The sequence below is a fragment of the Calonectris borealis genome, chromosome 2 (assembly GCF_964195595.1).
Source record: "Calonectris borealis chromosome 2, bCalBor7.hap1.2, whole genome shotgun sequence".
NCBI classification, from domain to species: Eukaryota; Metazoa; Chordata; class Aves; order Procellariiformes; family Procellariidae; genus Calonectris; species Calonectris borealis.
Genome location: NC_134313.1, coordinates 85,780,734 through 85,802,210, shown reverse-complemented (window position 1 = coordinate 85,802,210; position 21,477 = coordinate 85,780,734). Strand labels below are relative to the sequence as shown.

Sequence of the window (21,477 nt, the reverse complement as noted above, 5' to 3'; positions counted from 1 at the left end):
TCAAAAGACATAATGGTAGTGTCACAACCAGAACTTAGGGTTTGCTTTTGGAATTCTGTACATATTATTTTTATTGTTTATTATTTGTCAACAATACATTTTAAGTTAATTCTCTGTAGTTATTTCAAAGTAATTTAAGTTTGTATACATAACCACTTCTACTCTGATTAGGTTCATTAGGTTAGTGCAACAGTTCTTGATTTTTTTCAAATCAGCCTCCGATTTGAATTTAGCACATGTATGGGAATCTCTTTGTAAATTGTTTTTTCAACAGAACAGCGCATATCTTATATCCAGATCCAAGAATTTATTGGTAGTCCAATTAAAATATTGTAAAAGTCATTACGAGTCCACTTGAAATGCCACCCACACAACACACCAAGAATCCAAATTGTTCAATAAAAGCAAATGGGGGGAAGCAGTCGCACAATTAAATCACTAATAGACAACTCTTCTACTTTACAAAGACCCCTCTTATCCAGGCTTCTTTCATGTTCTTCTGGTCATGCACGGTTTCCTGGTCACGACTTGTCTTCCTTCCAAGCACAGGGGAGCATGGTGATTACTGTGAGTTGTTAGCATCCCACATTCCCAGCAGGAGCAGGATGTTGGCTTCCTCCTCAATTTTTTTATTGGTTTTATAGTACTTATTGGTGTGCTTCTTTCTTGTTGGCCCCTGCTTCTATACTGTCCAGTAGTTTCTGCTATTTGTGGTCATTTGCTTGACAAATAGGTATGCTTAAATGTTTGGATGTATGATGTGGCTAATCATTAGCTAAAACAATTAAGTTAAAGATGTATGAAGATGAAGGTAGTGAATAAGGCCAGTAGCTAAACAGTAGCCATCGACCATTTGGTTTTGCAATTAGGCTTTAGCCAGCTGATTGCTTTGCAGTTACTAGCAGTAATGATACTGTATTAGCCGGGCAATAAGCCTACAATCTGTGCATTCATTTTACAGCAGTTAATATGCTGGTGCGTCAAATTATACGTGTTTAAAGACTCGTAGTATCAAAATTAATATAAGACTATAAAGAAAACTCATTAATTGAAATGTTTGGTATACCTCTTCAAATCAGGCCTTTGGAAAATGTAGCCCTTCCACAGTTTCTGCAGGAATACTAAAGGAAGTTAAACATTTAAATGGACTAACGGAAGACGAATGTTTAAGTCTTAGCAAAACAAGGACACCTTGGTTGCTATTCTGCAAAATCAGTCATACACTGCTGATATAGGCTAGTTAAAGATTGAGGAACTGTCATAAATCATCCTGAATCCAACCTGTTATTAAATATGTCAAGAAGTGGAGTCAACTGGGTTGATAAAGGTGACATTCCAGATATGCTCTTCAGCTATTATTTTCAGTTTCTTCTTTCCCTAAAAATTCAGAGAAATAAAGACAGGAATGATGCCCAACAGGGGGTGAAAATTAAATACTTTCTGGCAGCTTCTGGTTGTGGACAGATTCAGAATATTTAATAGATATGCAGTGATAAGTAATGTTTTCAGAAGCCAGCCCATCGCTTAGGATAGAAACTGCCTGATCACAAGGAATTCAGAAGCCTGCATTGGCTGCAAGTTGGGGGATTGGAGACCTTGCTGTCAGGGAGCAGCAGAGTGAGGTAGCTCCCTGGGGTGCAGCACTGGGGGCTCCCCCAGGTGGGTCATGGCAGGGCCAGCCAGGAGCAGGGCAGCCAGGGGCCACTGGGGCAGCGCCAGCCCTGGGTGTCAGGCACCTCCCTGGGGACAGGGCCAGGCCAAGGCTGGGCGGGATGTGGGCCCGTGGGTGGGCCCAGCTCGGCGGGGCCCATGGTCAGGCAGGGCAGGGCTGTGGGGAGCAGGAGACCGGCCCTGCTGCGGCATCGCTGGGGCAGGGGCTGGTGGTTCCGGGGGACTGCAATGAGGTCCTGAGCCATGGGCAGGGTGGGGGGAGCCCCAGCGGGCTAGGGAGGACTAAGTGACTAGCGCAAGCTGTGTTAGTCTCTAGCGGTTAAATAGGCAAACTGCTGGTCTGCAAAGTCGTTTTTAAAATAGGGTTTGGAGTCTAAGGTGAAATTACTTAGGGAAGCAAGCTGAAACAATTTAAGAAGGGGAAAAAAAGTTTCTTTAAGTAGCAATTAAAATGTTAATATCACAGATCAATATATAATCATCAGATGAAGTGGACTATCATAGAAACTAAGACCTACTGAAAGATATTTTCAGTAATGTTTTCATAGTCATAGTTAAAACCTCTGATACAGAAATCAGAGAGCTGTGTTCTAATGTTTGGCATATTTCCCTTCTATTTCTTTTTAATGCTTGTTACTCATCTCAACATTATGAGTAATCATGTTTCAGTTTGCGATGTGTTTGTATTTTTTTTTAAATAAGAGACTCCCGCAATGTTCCAACTTTCTGTCTCTCACTGTCACAGCAGGGGAAAAAATAATACCACATTTTGTGTTTATCTAAGCTATTTTTTCACGTTACTACAGCGTGTGAGTGTCTCATCCTCTAGTGTATATATGTTCTTGCAGTAGTCATTGGCAGAGATGGTGGCATCTCATTGAAATGAAATGTCCACACCCTTTGTAGGGATCTGGGTTGAGATGACTTCCCCAGGTCACACAAGTTAGGTCTGAACTGGTGAACAGAACATGGGTTGGCTTGAGTCTGCATTGCTTAGCGGCATCCCCCTCTCTGTCAAATTAATCTGAAAGAGAAATAGTTACAGCAGTCCCAAGTAGAGAGAGAGAGAGTCCACTATTGTCCAGCTAGATTTTGCTCCCTTGCTGTCTTTTATAAATCATTATAGACACAGCTGTGGAAATACAGTCTTCCAAACTATGTATTTGTAACCTAAAGTGGTGAATGGCATTTATTCTAATTAGAAATGCTTTTGTGGAATAAACCACCTGTTGTGGAGATGATTTCATAGTACACAGGGAAAAGAAATAAGTGTGCCATGCTCAGGTACATGAATCTTTCATTAATCTGGTAGGCATTGTCTTAAGGAGGGATTCCCAGGGGCTCTCTTCAGCACAACACATATTGCAAATAAGCATTTGAGAGAAGCCTTGATATTTTTCTACTTGGGCCAATTTGTACGGAGATGGAAGTATTAAAGAAGACAAACAGTTGTTTAATCTTTACTTTACAGAAAAACTGAAATATAAACCAACTGACAGAGGAAAGGCCCTTTATTTATGCAGTAGAAGTGCTATGTAAAATTCTCCTATGTGAATTTAAAATTCAGCATTAGAAATTAAAAGGCGTAAATAAAAGTGTTATATTTCAAACAATGTAAGAAATATCAGGAAGTAGGGAAGCAGGAACTTTTCTTAGCTTTTTTTGTTTTCAGTTGTTGCCTTACAACCGCAGTGTAGAAGACCCAGGTGCAAGTTGAAGGCTTTCAGTGTTTATTAACACCCAGATAATTTTCTTCTAATGACATTCCTGCTTGTATTTTTCAATTGAAGTTTGTTGGGTAACATCATGTTTAGCAGGAATAACATATAATTGGTTGGCCGTGCAATCAGCTGAGAATCTTTTGTATTTCTTAACTTTTATTACTTGTTAGGTGTAAAAGCCCTCTTTCTTCACTGATGACAAGTACAAATAGTTGTTTCTTCACAACAAAAAATATCTAATGTTATTAATTTTTCCAAATGTTCCATGCATTTTGTGCTATCACAGTGTATTTCTGAATGTGCTTTTCTGCGGTAGGGTATTGGAACGCCATGTCTATGTTGATATTTGGGTTTTTTGAAGAAAGCTTACTTTTTAAATTCTACAGCAGCTCCTTATTCTGTTGATTTCTTACCTATCTATGTAACCAATTTCTTAATTGGTTCATAATTTCATAATTCCAGTTACGAATATAGTGATTTTTGCTGGGATCTCTATATGGTATACCTGAGTATGCCTTTACATATATTCATGCAGAGTTAAAAGGAGAGAATGAGGATGGAGATTCTTCTGATCTTTTTCAGTTTGGGATAGTTTTAACTCGAGTTCCTTATAGTGTCATAAATTCAGCAAATTTGTGATTTTCCTGGGCATACAAATTTTCTCCTGGGTTTCTTGAGGCTTTTTTCCCATAAATTAGAGACAATTTTTTGGAGGCAAATGTTAACTTTTGCAAACACTAACACTTAGGAATCATCTTATCAAAAAAAGAACCTGCAGCAAGAGAAAACAATTCTGATTGTTTTTGAAAACTTAGAATGTCAGCTAACCAGGATTAGAATACCAGAATACCTACTCTTCTTGGTTTTAGGAATAAATCACTTCACATTTGAACTTTGAAGGAAGTTTGGATCCCTGACATTTTATATTGAGTGAATTATTCCTTTGTTAATAGAATACAGTATTATTCTGAGGATAAGAAAAGATGTAACCAGAATTTTGCCCATCACTACTCTAAAGGAAAGGTGTCCTATAAAGGCAAAGACAAGCAAACAGACCCTTTTCTCTGCTTCTTTTTTTCTTCCATTTTCAAAATTAAAAACATGGGTCCACAGTGGTGACCCAGTTTTGTTTTGGTTATTCCGTCAGGTATTCTTGTGGCTCAGATAAGTATATGGTGCATTGACTGAAGTTACGCTGAAGTTTTTATGAGCTGACAATTTTATTAGACTTCCCTCTCCCACGCCCCCCTACAGGACAAGATAGAAATTATATGTGACACCATCATTTCATAGATTTAATACACAAAATGAAAAATGTCATCAAGCCCCATATGCTTACTCCTTTTACGAATAACAAGCTAGATAATTTTAAAGGCAAGACAAAGACCTGGCAAAAAAGGTACAAGGAGAGAGTGAGAAAATAACAGCACCTCTATGTATTATGATTTAAGTCAGAAAAAAGATTATTTGTACCTTCAAAAGTCTTATTTTCTCTCCATCCAACCCTAAATGATTTCTGAACTGAGAATGGAAAGGAGACTGGAAACTGACACCTTGTGTTCCATTAAGTAAAAATAATATCTGGCATTCTGCTTCTGCTTTGTTCAGATTCTGTATAGAAACTTAGTAATGCCACACTGCAGGTACTGAGAGATAGTCAGGGCAGTGAGATAAGAATAAGAATGAGTTCTTAAAATTAGAAAGTTTCCTTTCTGATTTAACATGACAATATAACTGCACAATACCTGAGGCTGTTCATTTCTGCATTATCACTTTGTTCTCATTGTGCACCTCAATAAATACATTCTGTTCTCGAAGTCGTTTTAAAGAAAAAAACCACAAAACCTCTCAATCTATCAAAAAATCACCCCTCCTTCTCAGAGAACACATGTTCATTTTTAATCTAAACAGGCAGTTCTTTATAGTTAAGTTAGAAGCAGAGAGTCTTAATGGGTAGCTGTTTCATGTTATCTCTTAATATACCAGAGTACTTAGCAACATTTCGTTCCTCCCCCCCCCCCGCCCCAATAAATATAAGCTTTATTCAACTCAAGGAGGGGTATAATATATTTAACATGTATTTTATAGCAGAAATGCTATAATGTGTGTTAGGAAGAATGAAAATGCTGGAATTATCAGTCAAAGTTTATTACTTCATTATAAATAATTGAAATACAAACAAATTAGGTGACTTTCTAATTAAGAACAAACAAACAAAAACCAGAGAAAATGTCTGTGTTGTGTTGAGGGGTAGGGTAATCCTGGACAGACATTTGTCACTGCCACACTATGCTTTTTCCTTTTGCAGTAAATGATGCTGTCCTTGGGGGACTGAACTACAATCATTGAAGCAAACCTCAGTGTGACTGCTTCAGGCTTAGTTCTTAAGGCAGAGTTTCTAGCAATAAGTGCTCTAAGATAATTACTAGAAGGACTAAAACCAAACCAAAATAAAATAAAAAACACCCCAGTTACTAGAATATTGTTGACTTAGGGGAGTTTTCTAGAATGGACATAGAACCCAAGAAATCCCAGCTTAAAAAATGAACAATGCTGGGTGGAAATGACCCTGAACAAAATTATTGAATTGCCAGAAATAACACATGAGGAATTACGGCAAGAGGTGGGAAGGTTAAAAACTAAGTAGAATGGTGCTAACAGTAATATTACAGTTTTTATATCTTATGTGCAATAACATTTTATGAAATTTAATTTGTCATTTTATATGATTTTATGTGTATATATTCTACAGCTGCACTCCAATTCTGACAAAGGTGATGGATCAGTCAAATACATTCTTACTGGAGAAGGGGCGGGGACTATATTTATTATTGATGACACGACTGGAGACATCCATTCAACCAAAAGCCTAGATCGAGAGCAGAAGACACACTATGTGCTTCATGCCCAAGCTATTGATAGACGGACAAACAAGCCACTCGAGCCTGAATCTGAATTTATTATCAAAGTGCAGGATATCAACGACAATGCACCAAAATTTACAGATGGACCATACATTGTTACTGTGCCAGAGATGTCTGAAATGGGTAAGGAAAATAAATTGTTCTATTCAACAATCTTTTAACAAGTGAAAACGCCACATATTGTTTGACAAAATTATGACACATTATTGTATTGTTGATTTTATGTAAAAGATGTTACAGTTGAGAAGAGATGATAAGAAGACATCAAATGTAACCTTGTATGTTACTTGGGACATTCATATTAAGAAAACAGCACACACGCACATGCATATGCTGACTGTAGAGGAGAGTCACTCTTATTCTTGAATGCTTTAAGAGACATTCCTGGGTAAATGGTACTTTGCACTCTAGAAACAAGATGTATTCATATACCCTATCCAACTACACACTTTATGGCACTTTTATGTCTACATGAGTAGTCTATGCAATTCACAGAATTAAACAAATACAAAGGAATGGTAGTTTTCTAGATTATTTTAGACCATGGTATCATATTTACCTTTTACCAGGTTTATTTACCTTTATTAAGTTTCTTATAAAGTCAACTGAAGTTCAAAAAAGTACTGATCTTTGGTTTTTCCTGTTAGAAATGTAGTTCAGATATTCTTATTCTTTGGGGTTCTACATTATGCAATCGGTTTTCTTTATTTATTGCTTCTCTGGTGTTGAAATTAATTTATAACTTTCCTCTAATATCACAACATCACGTCTAGGATAGACAGATGGAAATAAGACTTTTTTTTAAGAAATGCTAGACATTTTTTTAAGAAAACTTAACTGTCATGACTGGTCTTTGTGAAATGTCTGCTGTCTTTTATTACTGAATGGACGGTACAGATAGTTACCTCATGAACACACACTTTTCCCTTTCCCCCCTACACACCCCATCTAAGAAACAACCTTCAAGTCCAAGATATGTCTAACTTTCCCAAGTGAAAAGTAGATAATTTTTCTCTCCTTCCTGTTTGTCTAATAAGCAGGTGATAGACTTTAACTTCTGCAGAGTAAGATTTTAAAAATTAAAAGGGAAAAATATTAAAATACATGTAGTTACTCAACTCTCCTAACAATATTGATCATACATGTAAGAACAAATGAATATTGTCATTGAATCTTAATAGTTTGTCATCATTTGATCGCTTTGAATGGTAATTATAACTCAAATGAATAGATCAGAAAATAACAAAAGTGTTTTGTTCCATACTTGAAAGTCAGATACGATATTTTGTTACTGTAATTATTTTGCATGGGAGGGTACCTTGTACAACTTTCCTAGTGTAGATAGGTGAAATTCATTTTAAACTGGGAATCTGCATTTGGTTCAACATCTATGGTACCACCTGACATTATTATGCTGAGTTCAGACATCGTGGTTGTGTAATGAGGGAGGTTTAATCTGTTTGTGGAAATCTGCATGCTGTTTGAACCGCATACAGTGTCACAATCTAATGCAAAGAAATATTTCATGTGGAGAAGCTAAACAGGCCAAGCCCACAGCTTCCATTACAGATATGCATAGTAAAAATAGTGCTTTCCAAACACATTTACAATTCTTTTCTTGCATATACAAATGAAGTGTGGCATATGAAATATTTGCAAACATCTAGTAATCATACCAGTCCTGGAAAGACCGAAATATATTAAATCTTATTCCTGAACCATGGAGTTCAGAACCGTGACAGTTTGGAAGCAGAGGCTGATTTTTACATCAGTGGCTTCTTCATTGACCTAAGTGGTGGTAAAGTAGAGAATAAGTATTTTTTCCTATCTACTGTGCAAAATCGGATTGGATTAAATGGACTGTTAAGCTTACCAAATATCACGTTTTAAAAGGATATAAAAAATTTCCCCCATTCTCTTTCTTTTCCCCTGACTTTATTATTGCCTTTTCATTCTTTCTCTCACTGCCACTGCTACTACACTGAAACATAGGAATAGTTCCTTGATTTTCTTCTCAAAAATGTCCTCCATACGTGATGTTCTGAAAAATAATCTACCTGTCTGCATCATAATTGTCTTGTTCTAATACTTTGTTCTTTGTAGATACTTGTAGTACCTTTCTCCCTCTCCAGTCCTCTCCTCTCATCCAAGTCCCCCCACAGTGTGCTATTTCAGATGTCTCTTCCCAGCTGCGGAGAACTCTAAGCCTTTTTTTCCTGTGGTCCCCCTTGCAACAAGAATGCGTGAAGGGAGAAACATCTTTCTTTGGTCTCTTTTTATTTCCTTCTCTCTTCTTTCATAGGTCATTGTTCCTATATTACCCTTCAACTTTCTTTTTATGAATTTTCTTGTTTCCACAGTCTGTTTCCCTCTAACTGGGAATTGCTACCTCATCTTTGCTTCTAATTTCTATTTCCCCCTCCTCCCAAGTTTTTTTATCATTATTTATTAACATTATTATTTCTAATTGCCTCTTCTGGGTCTCTACCAGAAGAACAATCTTTATTAGCCATTCTTGTTTGTTCAATATCTAGCTAACAAAGATTTTCAGATTATAGATCAAATGTATTTTCATTCCTTAAAATCATTTGCAAATTGTTTATTGTTCTCTTAAACCATAGCTTCCTTTCAAAAACTGACTTCCTTGATCTCGTGTTACTTCTCAGAGCTACAAACATGTAGGTCTCCATTCGATCTACACAGTGATGCTAGTGCATATAACAGGACATGTTTTTAATGTAGAATTCCCTATTTTAATCATCTAAGCATACTATATCATTCCCACGAGAAATTTATGGAAGTACAGAAGGGCAGTATTTCTGTGAGTAACGTCATAACACCAGGACTATTTAAGCAATGCACCTTTGTGGGAAGTGCTACAGTGAGAGGGTGGAGCTCCCAGTAAGAATATTGTGGGCCTGTATGAAACCTCTTCAGTTGTCTTTGATAATTCACTGTGGCACAAGGCTTTACTGGTAGAGTTGCAGTTCATTTCAGTAACATCTAAGCTCTTATCTCAGTTGTCTCTCTTTACACCACACGTCTTGATGTGAAATTCGTTTCCTTTATCAACTGTCTCCAAAAATGCATAACTCTGTCTTCCTCTTTCTTTAGTTTCCTTTGTCTTTAACGGAGACCATTTTAATGAATTGATTTTTTTTTCCCCTGTGGAAGCCTTTTATTTTCTGCATGGGAGGAAAGACAGTGGAAAGGAAATCAATGTTATCCTCAAAGTCAAAAGCAGCTAATATAATTATTTTTTATTTGTTCATTCTATTTATAAAATTTCTGGGTTTTTTTTCATGCTTTCAAAATGTAGTATTCTTACATAGATGTTAGTCAGAATTCTGTAGTAGTCTGAATCTTGGTATTACTGTACAACTACATTATACAAGTTACTGTTTTCCAAAGAACAATTTGAATAGTTAGTCTGGGATGGCATTTTGGGTTATAAAACAGAGTGGTTATGGTAAACCAAGGAAGTTTTAGTGATGAAATAAAGCATTAATGCATATATTTTATAAATGAAATACTTTACTGGTTGTAAAGGTAAATCATTAAAATATCTATTCTACAAAGCTTTCCTGTTGTGTGAATAAAACTGAATTTTCATATCCCGCCATACAGGCAATCTGCTATAGGCATACATTATATTTTCATTGCAAATTTATGATCATTACTTTCTTTTTCCCTTATTGATTTGTTTGTGTTTGTTGCATACTGAAAGCATTTTATTGTCTGCAGTCTCAGGAAGACTAATTCTATTATTGCTTCCACAGGATGCATTCTTTCTGTCAAATAATGGAGATCCCTATGCCATTTTTATTAGTTCTGTAATTAGCACAGGTTTTGACATGTAGCTGTGGAGTCTATACATAACTGAACTTCTTGTTAGTATTTTATGAATTCCTAAGGATGCTTCACTACTTTAAAAATTTCTGCCACTTTTTTTACATGGTCATTTAAAGAACTTTCAATGTTACTGTCTCTCTGTAACAGCCCTCATGCTGAGTGGCAGGTGGTATTTTTGATCTCTGTTATGCTGTTTAGTTTCAGCAGCAGGTTTTTGTCTGTCTCCTCAAGAAGTCAGCTGGTATTTTTCCCACAAGTTGACCCTTTCTTGATCTACTTGTAAAAGCTGTAGGACCTTTATGGCTTTTCTTTTTTTAGGTCATTGACAAGAAAGTACAGGTAAGTTTTGTTAAATTATTTGCCAAATATTAGATCACAGTGTTCACTGTGGCACAAAATGAACATATTATTTACGCTTTATGTACTATGCTGAAAGAGCTGAAAGAAAACATGTATTCTCGCCTTCATTGAATCTTTTTCCTAAAAGTTGGCTCAGGAACCAAGGGTTTTTGTCTGAAATTATTTCTTCTGCAGTGTAAAAACCTCAGTCTCATTGAGAGCTATAGCTATACTCTGTTTTAAGGTTTATGAAAGAGTCATCATTATCTAAATGCAAAAGGAAATAAAAACATTTTTCAATCAGTAAAAGCCTTCCATATCTGCTCATTTTCAGATAGCTTCAAAATGAGTAAAATATTGCATATTAAATTTTCTAGTGTTGAGGTCATGCATAAGAAGAGTATTCCCAATAAATTCTACTTAGGAAATTAATAGACACACTGGACTTTTCTGAACTTCTTTCCAGGGTTTTATAATGTGAGGTAGTTATAATTTCAGATAATTTGGAAGACAATATTCATGGTGTTCATAAATATGTTTTGTATGAGAAGTGCCTATTTATCTTCCTGTGTTGTTTGATTTTTATCTTCTAATGAAGATAGCTGACAAAAAAATATTGAGATTTTCTACAGTGAGGACTTGGATCAGTAATATAGTCACTGGACTAGAAGTGTTGATTTGCTGGTGAAATCACTATTTTCTAATGTAGAATGAAACTGAAACATGTTGTGTTGACTTGTTAGTGTTTTAAGGCAATTTTAAGAATTGGTTTAGTTAGGCAGGAAATCCCTGTGTTCATTAAACTTCACCTTTTTTTCACTTTTACTTTTTGTTCAATATTGATCCATTTGAGATTTTAACAGTGCAGCAAAATATGGGAAGTCATGCATACAGATTTGCATTCTCAACAGACATGTTTTATTGAACTGCCTCATTAAACATTAAAAATTTGTCTTCAGAGAGACAGATTGAAGTATTTCCCTTCAGCTTTTCTTTGATATATAACTTTAGAAAATTTGTATTCTGAACATATTTAAAAAAAGAGAAAAACAAAAGAAGAAATTTGGAAATAAAACTACAATTTGATTTCCCAAATGAAATTATCCTTATTTTTGATAACAGAAAAAAGGCAAAGCTTACAGAGTGGTGTTCAGAGCATACAGACATATTTTACAGCTCTGTATAAAGCATTAGCCAAGAAAACAGAATTCCCAATATGTAATCTCTAAACTGTAGTGGGAAATCATGTGGAATTGTAGTTGTATTCTGATTAAGCAGAGCCTCCACTTTGGGGAAAAAAAGCCTTTTTTATTGCCTAACTGGAGTGTCAAAATGCTTTCATAGCAAAATTTTGAGTTTTTCTTGACAGGTACTTTCACAGTAGGTTAGTGAAGAAAGTATGGAAGGTATGCCTCTGGGTCTGATGTTCATATCTGTTCTGAGGTCTCCAGGGAAATTAGATCCTTATTTTTTGTATTAGATTATTTTTTTCAGAATTGTTAGCATTAAAAATAACAAGGCAGCTGTACTGTGTACTTTTCCATCTAAGTCCTTCATTATACATAGCTCAACAGCAAAAACTGATGCTGCATCTGAATGGTACAAATATATTTGGAATCGTGATTTGTCTGTCACGTTGATGAGCTGAATGATGCTAACTTTGAAAGGAGTAATTGGAAGGTAAAGGTACCATCTTTACCTTTTTTCTTGCAAGGCATTCTAACGCACAGGTTTCACAAGCTGCCTTTCCTCTGTGCTGAGCAAATCAGGCAAGAGTTAGGCAAAAGGCCGGTATGGGTATATCTTATAAGATGCTGAGCGTGCTTCTGTAATACAGTGAAAAAGTTAAGCATCTAATGAGCTACATTGCACTGAATGAGGGTTTGAGAGGTGGGGTGGGGGGTTAAGTTAAAACTTGTGATTCTAAGTGTTCTTTTAGATGGAAAGAGAACACTTGGCCACTATTCAATACCAAATACCATAATTACTATTATCAGGTGTTTCTTAGGAGAGAGTTATAGATGTATTAGAAAATCACTGTGGCGGATTTTAAGGTATAATAGTATTCCATTCACGCTAAAATGACTTGTCAGCTGCTTAGGTGAGATACCACCTTTCACTAGCCCTGTTTCTTTGTCCCACATCAATGAGCAATACAAGCACTCAGATTCTATCCCCTACCTTTTAAAATAAGGAGAGGAGAGAAGAAAGTCCCTGAAGAATGAGAGAACCATGAAATCTCAGTATTTCTGGTATTTTCTTCTTCTAAAATAGCCAAAATCAAGGTAGGTTTTGGAATGGATGAACAGAACTCTGGGAAGAAGTGCAAATGGAAACTCAACCTGTTAGATGACTGTTGGTAACTTTTCCTGGAAGCAGGAAAATGTATAGATAAAAAGATACAGAAGTTGCCCAGCATTCTGGGTAGCAAACTCTGGTAGGTGATTGACTATACCTGGAAGTATACTTCCACCCCTGGAAGTATTTAAAAGACGTGTGGATGAGGCGCTTAGGGACATGGTGTAGTGGGCATGGTGTGTTGGGTTGATGGTTGGACTCGATGATCTTAGAGGTCTTTTCCAACCTTAATGATTCTATGATTCTATGATTCTATTGGATGGGTATGGTGTTTTGTATGCAATTAAAAAAAATAAAATCATTGTCTATCAGTAACCTATTAATCTTTAATGATTCCACAAGATTCCAACATAACATAAAATAATGAAGCCATGAATAAAGGTAGAACAACAAATTAGTGTGGACAGGCCTTCACCCTTGAATACAACAAGCTTAACTAGAAGACAAAAAGGTCACAGCTTTTCCACCTCAAGTTAGAAATTATTGCCAAACTGGGCTACAGAAATATATCATTACAGTATTTAGATAAGCTATAGAATAGGGGAAAAAATGCATTTTCTGTTCTTTGAAGTGACCTGATGTGGTTTGCAGGGACTCTTATTCTAAGTTTAGATAGCAAATAAATATGATTGAATAAATTCCTAGAACGTTTTAAGAAAATTACACTAACTTTAATTCATATTTGTTTACCTTGCCACATAAACCCAAATACAGTAATTTAGTCAGTTTTACCATTAACTTCTGAATAACTATGAACTGACTACTAGCTCCAGCTTGATTTTATTACAGTATTCGACTTCAAATTCATCAAGGTATCCTTATATCTGCTGTGTGAATATATTTATCTATGAGACTGTATGCATTTGGGCTATTCAGAGATAAGAAGACACTATATCGAAGTATGCAGACACGTTTGCTGTACCTTTTACTAAATCTCCAGTAGAGATACAAAAAGCAAGTTTTGGCATCCAAGTTAGTGTCGCACAAATTAATGGTTTCTCAAACAGTGAAGAATCCAAATCTGCGGAGGTTTGCATGCTTGCTTTGCTGTACTCGAAGTCAGACTCCATGATTTTAGGTATTTCTATTCCCAGGGTACACTGAGGGCGTGTACATTAACAAACAGTTCTGTGCAATGGAAACTGATCTATGAAGTTAAACAGTTGGAACTGAGGATCTGATGTCCACAGCATATGTTTTTGGGAAGTCTTATTTCAGACTAGCTCTTGTCTGGTCTCTGAGACTAAATGCCCATTAGCAGTCAGAATAAATCAGATGTGCTGCTAAAGCACATCTTCTGGTTTAGTTTCATGCAAAAGAATCTAGTTAGCATGCTCTGAAACTGTTCAATGAGGCAAATCAAAGTATGACAAGTGAGGGAGATTAAGGGATTCGATTCAAAAGCATACTTGTCCTCACAACTAGGATGTGAAATTGAACACCCCAGAGTGGAGGTGATGCCTCCATGGTTAATTTCACTGAGAAGCAACTTTCAGATGCAGAATTACATGAGCACAGCCTGTTGTTACTGTTATTCCTGTATTTTAATGGTGGGCCAAAGGAGTCTGTAGAAAGCAGTGTCTGTAGAAGGATAAACAAGTGGGATGAAGACTGAACCTTTATTAATTTGCCAATTTTTCATTTACTGATTTCTTATGTGAAGTGTTGGGCAGTGATAACAAAAAAGATTCATCATTAAATGTTTTGAAAAATACAGTAAAATGTAAAATCACTTGTCTCTATTCTATCTGTGCAGTACTTATGCATTTTATTTTCTACAAAGTGTTACTCATAAGTTATCCCACTTAGTGACATGCTAGAAACTGTGATTTTATTTTTTCTAATGGTATTTATTAACAGCATACAAATATTTGTCTTTTGAACTCCTTATCTTTCTAATTTGGATCCATCATTGGAATTCCAACAATGTTCTAGTATTTGTTTCATTTTCAGATCTTTGATGCCTTCTGATAGCTAGATTTTTCGATTCCTTTATAATCTTTTATTGATTTGGGGGTGTTTATGCAAATTATTTTAAATAATCACTTCAACATTAATTTGTTTTGTGAAGATAATCCTGAAGTCCATAAATATGAGTTGTCCAGAAGTCTAAGCAATATCCAAGTTTGTGGTCTGTATGTGTGAACATGCATAAATATGCATGCTATGTAGTTGCTATTTATGTTTATATATATGTAATTAAGTTACATATACATGCACAGAAAGAAAGAGAAAAAGGTTTTTTCAAATGAGTATAAATAGTTTTCCTTAAAATATGATAGGATAATAACATATGGAGAAAATGTTATTAATCTCTCACTTGTAGAATGTGAGGACTGTAGAGATTTCAAAAATGCATCTGCAAATATTTATATTTGTCAGAAAATTATATTTATTATCAATTAACTTTTATTTTCCTGTATATACAGGTACATCTGTTCTACAGGTGACAGCCACAGACGCAGATGACCCTACATATGGAAACAGCGCCAGAGTAGTGTACAGTATTCTTCAGGGACAGCCATATTTCTCTGTTGACCCTAAAACAGGTGGGTATTTTATATTTCTGTCAGTGTGATTTGGCTAATATGTTGTAGTTAACTAAGTCTGGTAGATGAAATCCAATGTACGAAACACAGGTAGGTGGGATTTTTTTTTTTTAATTCCTATTATATTCTACTTCTTGCTTTAACACTATGAAATTTAGGAGTTGCTATGTTTTGCTGAGTACTGAAATGAGCCTACTGTGTACAGAATTAATTCTGCATCATGCCATGATGTGAGCCATTCAGCCAAACTGGAATAGCACTTTTTCATCTTTTCAAGCTTTTGTTTGGGAAGTGACTCAAGTGTGCCTAATACATTATGATTTTAAATGCTTTATTTTGCCTGAAGGGTAGACTTGGGAAGATTATTTAATGTGTGCTTCAACACATATACCGTAATAAATTAATATCATTCTTGTATTTATAAAACTGCAGTATTGCCATTTCACTGATACTTTATTCTATGATTCAAGAAGCAGAATGAGCTGAAATATTTATGCTTAAACTCTATGCATCACCTTCTCCTTTTTTGCACAGTGTAAGTTATATATAATGAATCCAAATCGGTTTCTTTAAAGAGAGAAGAAATCTCTTTTGGGGATGGAGGTTGTTACTCGTTTTGGATTTTCTGAAGAGCATTATCTTAAATATTAATATGATGGTATATTTTTAGTGTGCATTTATAGTCCTTAATAATGAGGAAATATAATTTAAGAAAGTACTTTTTTCATCTGAGTTTTGTAACTATTTTTCCCTATCTATATCAAAACTTTAATACTGAGGGGAAAGAACGAAATATAGTGATCCCTACACTTAACTGTAGGGAAGAATAATGATTTTTAAAATGTACTGAAGTGTAGTAAGTATAGTGTAAATAGTTTTCATTGTAATGTTTTTACATTTAAGTGTCTTATGTTTTTACACTTGGGTGTCTTTGCTTGTGTACGTTAGTCTCTGTGGAACTTGGAGGTATACGCTTGCTTCATTACCAAGAGAAGTGTATCTGTGCCATCTCAGCTGGCTTTGAGGTTAGGCCTCCTTTGAGTAGGAGGCTGGACTCGATGACCCCCAGAGGTCTCTCTCAACCTAAATTATTCTATAAATCTGTGAACTCATGTTAGAAAGGCCTAGGAGTGCAAAGCCTGACAGGATCATGTCGGAGGACTGTGTAAGGTGCTAGGAGGCAAACCTGATGCAGGCCTATTCACACATACTGTGTTTTGGGGACAACTGCTGGCACACACCTTACCCAGCTGTGTGTGAGTACAGTCTGGCAGCGTACTAGCTGGCACAGGCTAAAACCGCTCTGAGGTACACGTTAACAACTAAGAGGTGTGGAAAATCAGTGGTACAGTGCTCAGGCTCTCTCTGCCCTTGTTTTACTTAGAAATACAACGCTGGTCTACATTTCCGCTTCTGTTTTGTCACTCTGAGGCAATGGCCTATACTCTTTATTTTGATAATGGTGTGGAACTTGTAATCTGGAGCTGCTATTCAGTCAGCGAAGAATCATAATGGATGTTCTCAGTATCAGGTCTGTATCATAAAAGAAAATAGTATTGTTATATCACTGTTTTTATGTTATAAAGAAAGCAGATGAGAGTGTATTTTCACTCCCCAACCCTTAGGCTTTGATAGGGATTTAATAACATTTTATGAATTTAAACTGTTTTTAATATGAGTATAGAATATGAAAATGTTTCTGATATCTTAGTCTATTAAAATGGCAAAAGAATAAATACCTTATGAGGTAAGTAGACAATGAAACAGTGAAAAAAACTGGAGAAGGCTTTTTGATTTGATAAGTTGTCTTTTTATAATTCCAGAATAACAGTTAATTTAATTTGGCATGATATAATGGGAAGAAGTAGAATACTGGAAATGATTGGAAAGTCTTGAAGAATAGAGTGTTTCACTATGAAATTTAACTTTGAATTTCTGGGGTTTAAGACACTCATTTTTGAAAAACATCACTCTTCTGAATTTGCAAGCATTTCTGTGACCTGTTTTTCCTAAGGCTTGAATTGTTCGATTCCATCTTAGTTATATTTTATCTGGAAGTTTTCTGAATTTACTGTGATATGCACAAACTTCCTTTACAAGAAAGAGGTAGAAGGCCCAAAACAGGAGAAAAGACAGAGAAAGGTCCCAGCATTCATGACTGAATGTAATGTTTGTGAAGTCTAAGGATCTCTTATGGCTATCAGTAAAGCTTCTTGGAGCTATCAGATGCAGACATCAAGCTGTTCATAGCTCTAGTGTGAATATTCATCTTAAGAAGTCTTCTGCTTCTAGCTTAGTGCTGCCGAAACTTGGTTGTAAACAACCTACTATCTAAAGACTTTAAAATTATGGATTTTTAGGAGCTTAGCTTAGAATAGTTTAAATAGGATTTTAGAATTCATACATCTAAAATGTAATAGTGGGCCAGCACCAAATTACAAATTTTGAAGTAAAAAAATCTGTGTTCTCAGCAGAAGAACATCTTTGTTAGCTTACTTGACAAAAGGCTCATCTCTACATACCCAAAGAGGAGGCAGAGGTGTGGCGCTCGGAGAGTAACCCCCCTGCCCTAATTAGAGACTTGAGCCTGGGTTTGTCCCAAGGCTGTCCCTGGAGAGCCTCAGCCCCATGGGCTACGTCTGAAACCCATCGTGAGGAGTGAACAGGAGATACTGTCCTGATCACCCTTCAGGCTGAGGCAGCTTCTGCCTACAGGGATATGGGACACATTATGGGATGCAGGGAAGAGCACTATGGTATTGTACTAGATCTGCTCTGGGATGTTTAGAGGAAGAACCACAGGCAGGGAAAGGGAAGGACTGAGGTGGATTAGGGAGGAAAAAGCAAGCAAAAATACAGGGATAAGGGGATAAAAGGGGCTAGTCATGTATAAACAGGCTTTTGCTCAGCACTATAGTCATGCCCTGTGCTTAGTCAGCACAGTCTGTCCTGTATCTTCTTACGTTCCACTTCTAACTTTTTTCCTGAGTAAAGGGACTCTCTGTATGCATGTGTGTCTGGAGGTTTAAGTGCCACTGACTGGAGCTGGACTACAGGTCAGAGGGTCCCATGTGTCTGTGGTGCCAGCGAACTGGAGAGTACAGAGCGTGTGCGTATTGCGTGGGTGTGAATGTCAGTGTGGGATCACTACTGAGTATCAGGCTGGAGTAGCCAGCGAGTTGGATGAGCGGCTTGGGTGCCAGGTATCCACGTGGCCAAAAGTCTGGACCAGGTACTGGAGAGACCAGAGGGTTCATGTGTCAGCTATCGTAGGGGCTCAGAAGTCCCGACTGACTATGGGAGCGACTGTGTGGTCTGTGGGTTGACTGAGAGGCCTGTTTGCATCTGTGTGTCTCTGTGCATGAGGCAAGGGGAGACCAGGGAGCCAGGAGCCAGATCCTGGGTAGCCTGGGTGTCAAAGCCAGCTACTGAGAGCCTGTAATGTATATGTAAGGGTGTCAGTGGGCATGCAAGGTAAGGCCGGAGGGTCCAGAGCCAGTTACTGGATACATTTAGTGTCTAAGGCCCATTACTGGGGGATACATGGTGTGCTGGGGCAGCTGGGGATGTGTGAGTATGTCCGGGATTAAAAGGGGATCTGTACCAGCAGCTGGAGGGGAGCTGCAGGCCTCAGACTTGTACATCCAGGTGCCAGCAAGTGGGGAGACTGGGGATCCAGATGCCAGCTACTGGTTAGACCAAGTGTCTAAGGCAAGTTACAGGAGGGATCCATGTTGAGTACATGTGTGTATTTCCAACTAAACTGTCCTTCCTCCTGATCAGCCAGCAGAGGATGAGGCTGTCTGTGCCATTTGTGTTTCAGTGCCGAGTGTTTCTATCTGTGCATCACTCGCTTGCATGTATGTGTTGCATCTGTGTGCGTGCCTCTTGGAAACACTCAGCGTCACTATTGCTTCTAAATCACAGATTAAAAACAGGGAGCTGCAGCAACCTCACCTCCATCAGGCTACCAGATTTGGCAACTCCTAACAATCTTTAGTTTTTCAGGTGACTGGCTCTAGGACCTGTGTTTTGCTTTATTTTTTTTTTCCCCGTGGAAATGAAGAATTGTAAACTCTGTCTGCGTGTAGAAGTTTGCTGCAACTATGTTGTTATGACTGTGAATGTCAGAACTACTGTCCATGCATAACATAAAGTGTAAGATTTTCAAAATCTTTTGAATTTGAATGGCTTTCTAGGAAGTGTTTTGTATTTGTGTTTATTAATGACCTTTAGTAATTAGCTATGGGATGTAATAGTAATTAGCTATGTAATTAGTAATTAACTGTGATAGCCTGTGTTGGTTCCCTGTGTTGCTTTCCTCCCCAGTTGCAGCAAAATATTCTGCTGAATTTTTATAAATAAGTATAAGAAGTCATGTCTAATCCTAGGTATATTTGCAAAGATTATATGTATAAGATTATATGATTTTTTAAATCAAAATATTCAGGGAACCCCACAAAACGTGAGTGGCTTATCCTTTTAGAGTACCATTAACCTCACTGTAAAACCAAAATAAAATAAAATAAAAAAGTTAGCAGTGAAAAGTAGAGCAAATAATCTATTAATATACTTAATATTTTAATATGATTCTCCCTCCCCGTAGAACTCTGAACATCTTTTGAAATGACCAAAAATATATGAAAATTTCTGGGAGTTTGAGTTACAAATTTAATACCCCACCTTTCCCAAAACATGAGGTCTTTTGATCCATGAACTTTTAGGATGTAGGATCTATCCCTGCTTGTTCTTTATTTATGTCAAGTGTGGCTCATCAAACAGCAACAGTCAACATTTGGCTGGTAACCCAACCCCAGAAGTTCATTTTTTCCTGGGGAAATCTCATATTAGGCTGTGGTTTTTTTCTAACAGCTATAGCAGCCCACTTTCAGTTGCCACATGCTTCGGGAATGAAAGTGAAACCTGTAGTCCAGTTCTACTGCTTACATAGTAAACTCATATCCGGAGGATGTTAACTACACACAGCTCTTCCCAGATACATCAATCTTTCTGAAAAGAACATACAGAGTGAATTAATCTTTGAGGCATTTGTCCTTTCAAATCAGCAGTTCTGGTTGTAACTGTGATGAAATAAGAGATAAAAACCTCATTCATTGCATTTTGAATTGAAATGTAGACACTGGTGGGGTGGGAGAGAAACACATTTATCATTGAATTGAATGACTGTGAAAAAAGATTACACATTTGTATTTATTTGTATTTATAATAATCTGCTGTTACAGCAGTAGTATTACAAAGTTCTTAATCATGTATCAGCTTGTTTGGGTTTTTTTTTACTTGAAGATATTAAATAGTAAAGAAATATGTATGCCTATTTATGAAAGAACATCACTGCAAATTAGTACAGACTAATTATGAAGCATGAGAAAAATGTCAACCTCCCTCTGCTCTCTGTCTTCACAATAATATGAACAATGGCTTCAAGCATCCCTATAAGAAATGACCTATTCGCTAGTTATCTAATTTGATTCCTGACTCAGAGCACAATACAAACAATAAACATAGTTAATGGCTGAATAGCTGCTTCCAGATATAGAGATGTGCCTCATGAACACCAAATGAGCAATCCCTGAAGTTCAAGACTTTTGTCCTCATCTGTAACTATTATTCTTATCCTTTCCTGGAAGTTCTTGGCCATAGTTCATACAGAAATGGCAGATTTTGTCGCATTATAATACGTAGAGTATAATTTTAAGGTTGCATGTGTATTCCTCTGGGAAACAGGAAAAAAAAAATTGGTTGTTTATAAAGTTATTCACAGATTTGATACTGCTAAATACTAATGCTTAAAAAAAATTAATTAATGAAATCTGTTAAAATTAACTTCTTTTAATACTGAGGTAATAATTATGGATTTAATGGATTAATGTCTACCTCATTTCATAGAATCATAGAATCATAGAATCATACAGGTTGGAAAAGACCTCTAAGATCATCGTGTCCAACCGTCAACCCAACACCACCATGCCCACTACACCATGTCCCTAAGGGCCTCATCTACACGTCTTTTAAATACCTCCAGGGATGGTGACTCCACCACTT

General features: G+C 36.7%; 1 protein-coding gene across 1 annotated transcript in view; it reads left to right on the top strand.

Moving 5' to 3' along the window:
• Positions 1–21,477, top strand: part of CDH18 (cadherin 18) — a 575,460-nt gene that overhangs the window by 429,094 nt on the left and 124,889 nt on the right. The window contains exons 6-7 of the mRNA XM_075142498.1: positions 6,145–6,439; positions 15,295–15,414. Coding sequence (XP_074998599.1) covers positions 6,145–6,439; positions 15,295–15,414 — 415 coding nt within the window. The remainder of the gene's footprint in view (positions 1–6,144; positions 6,440–15,294; positions 15,415–21,477) is intronic.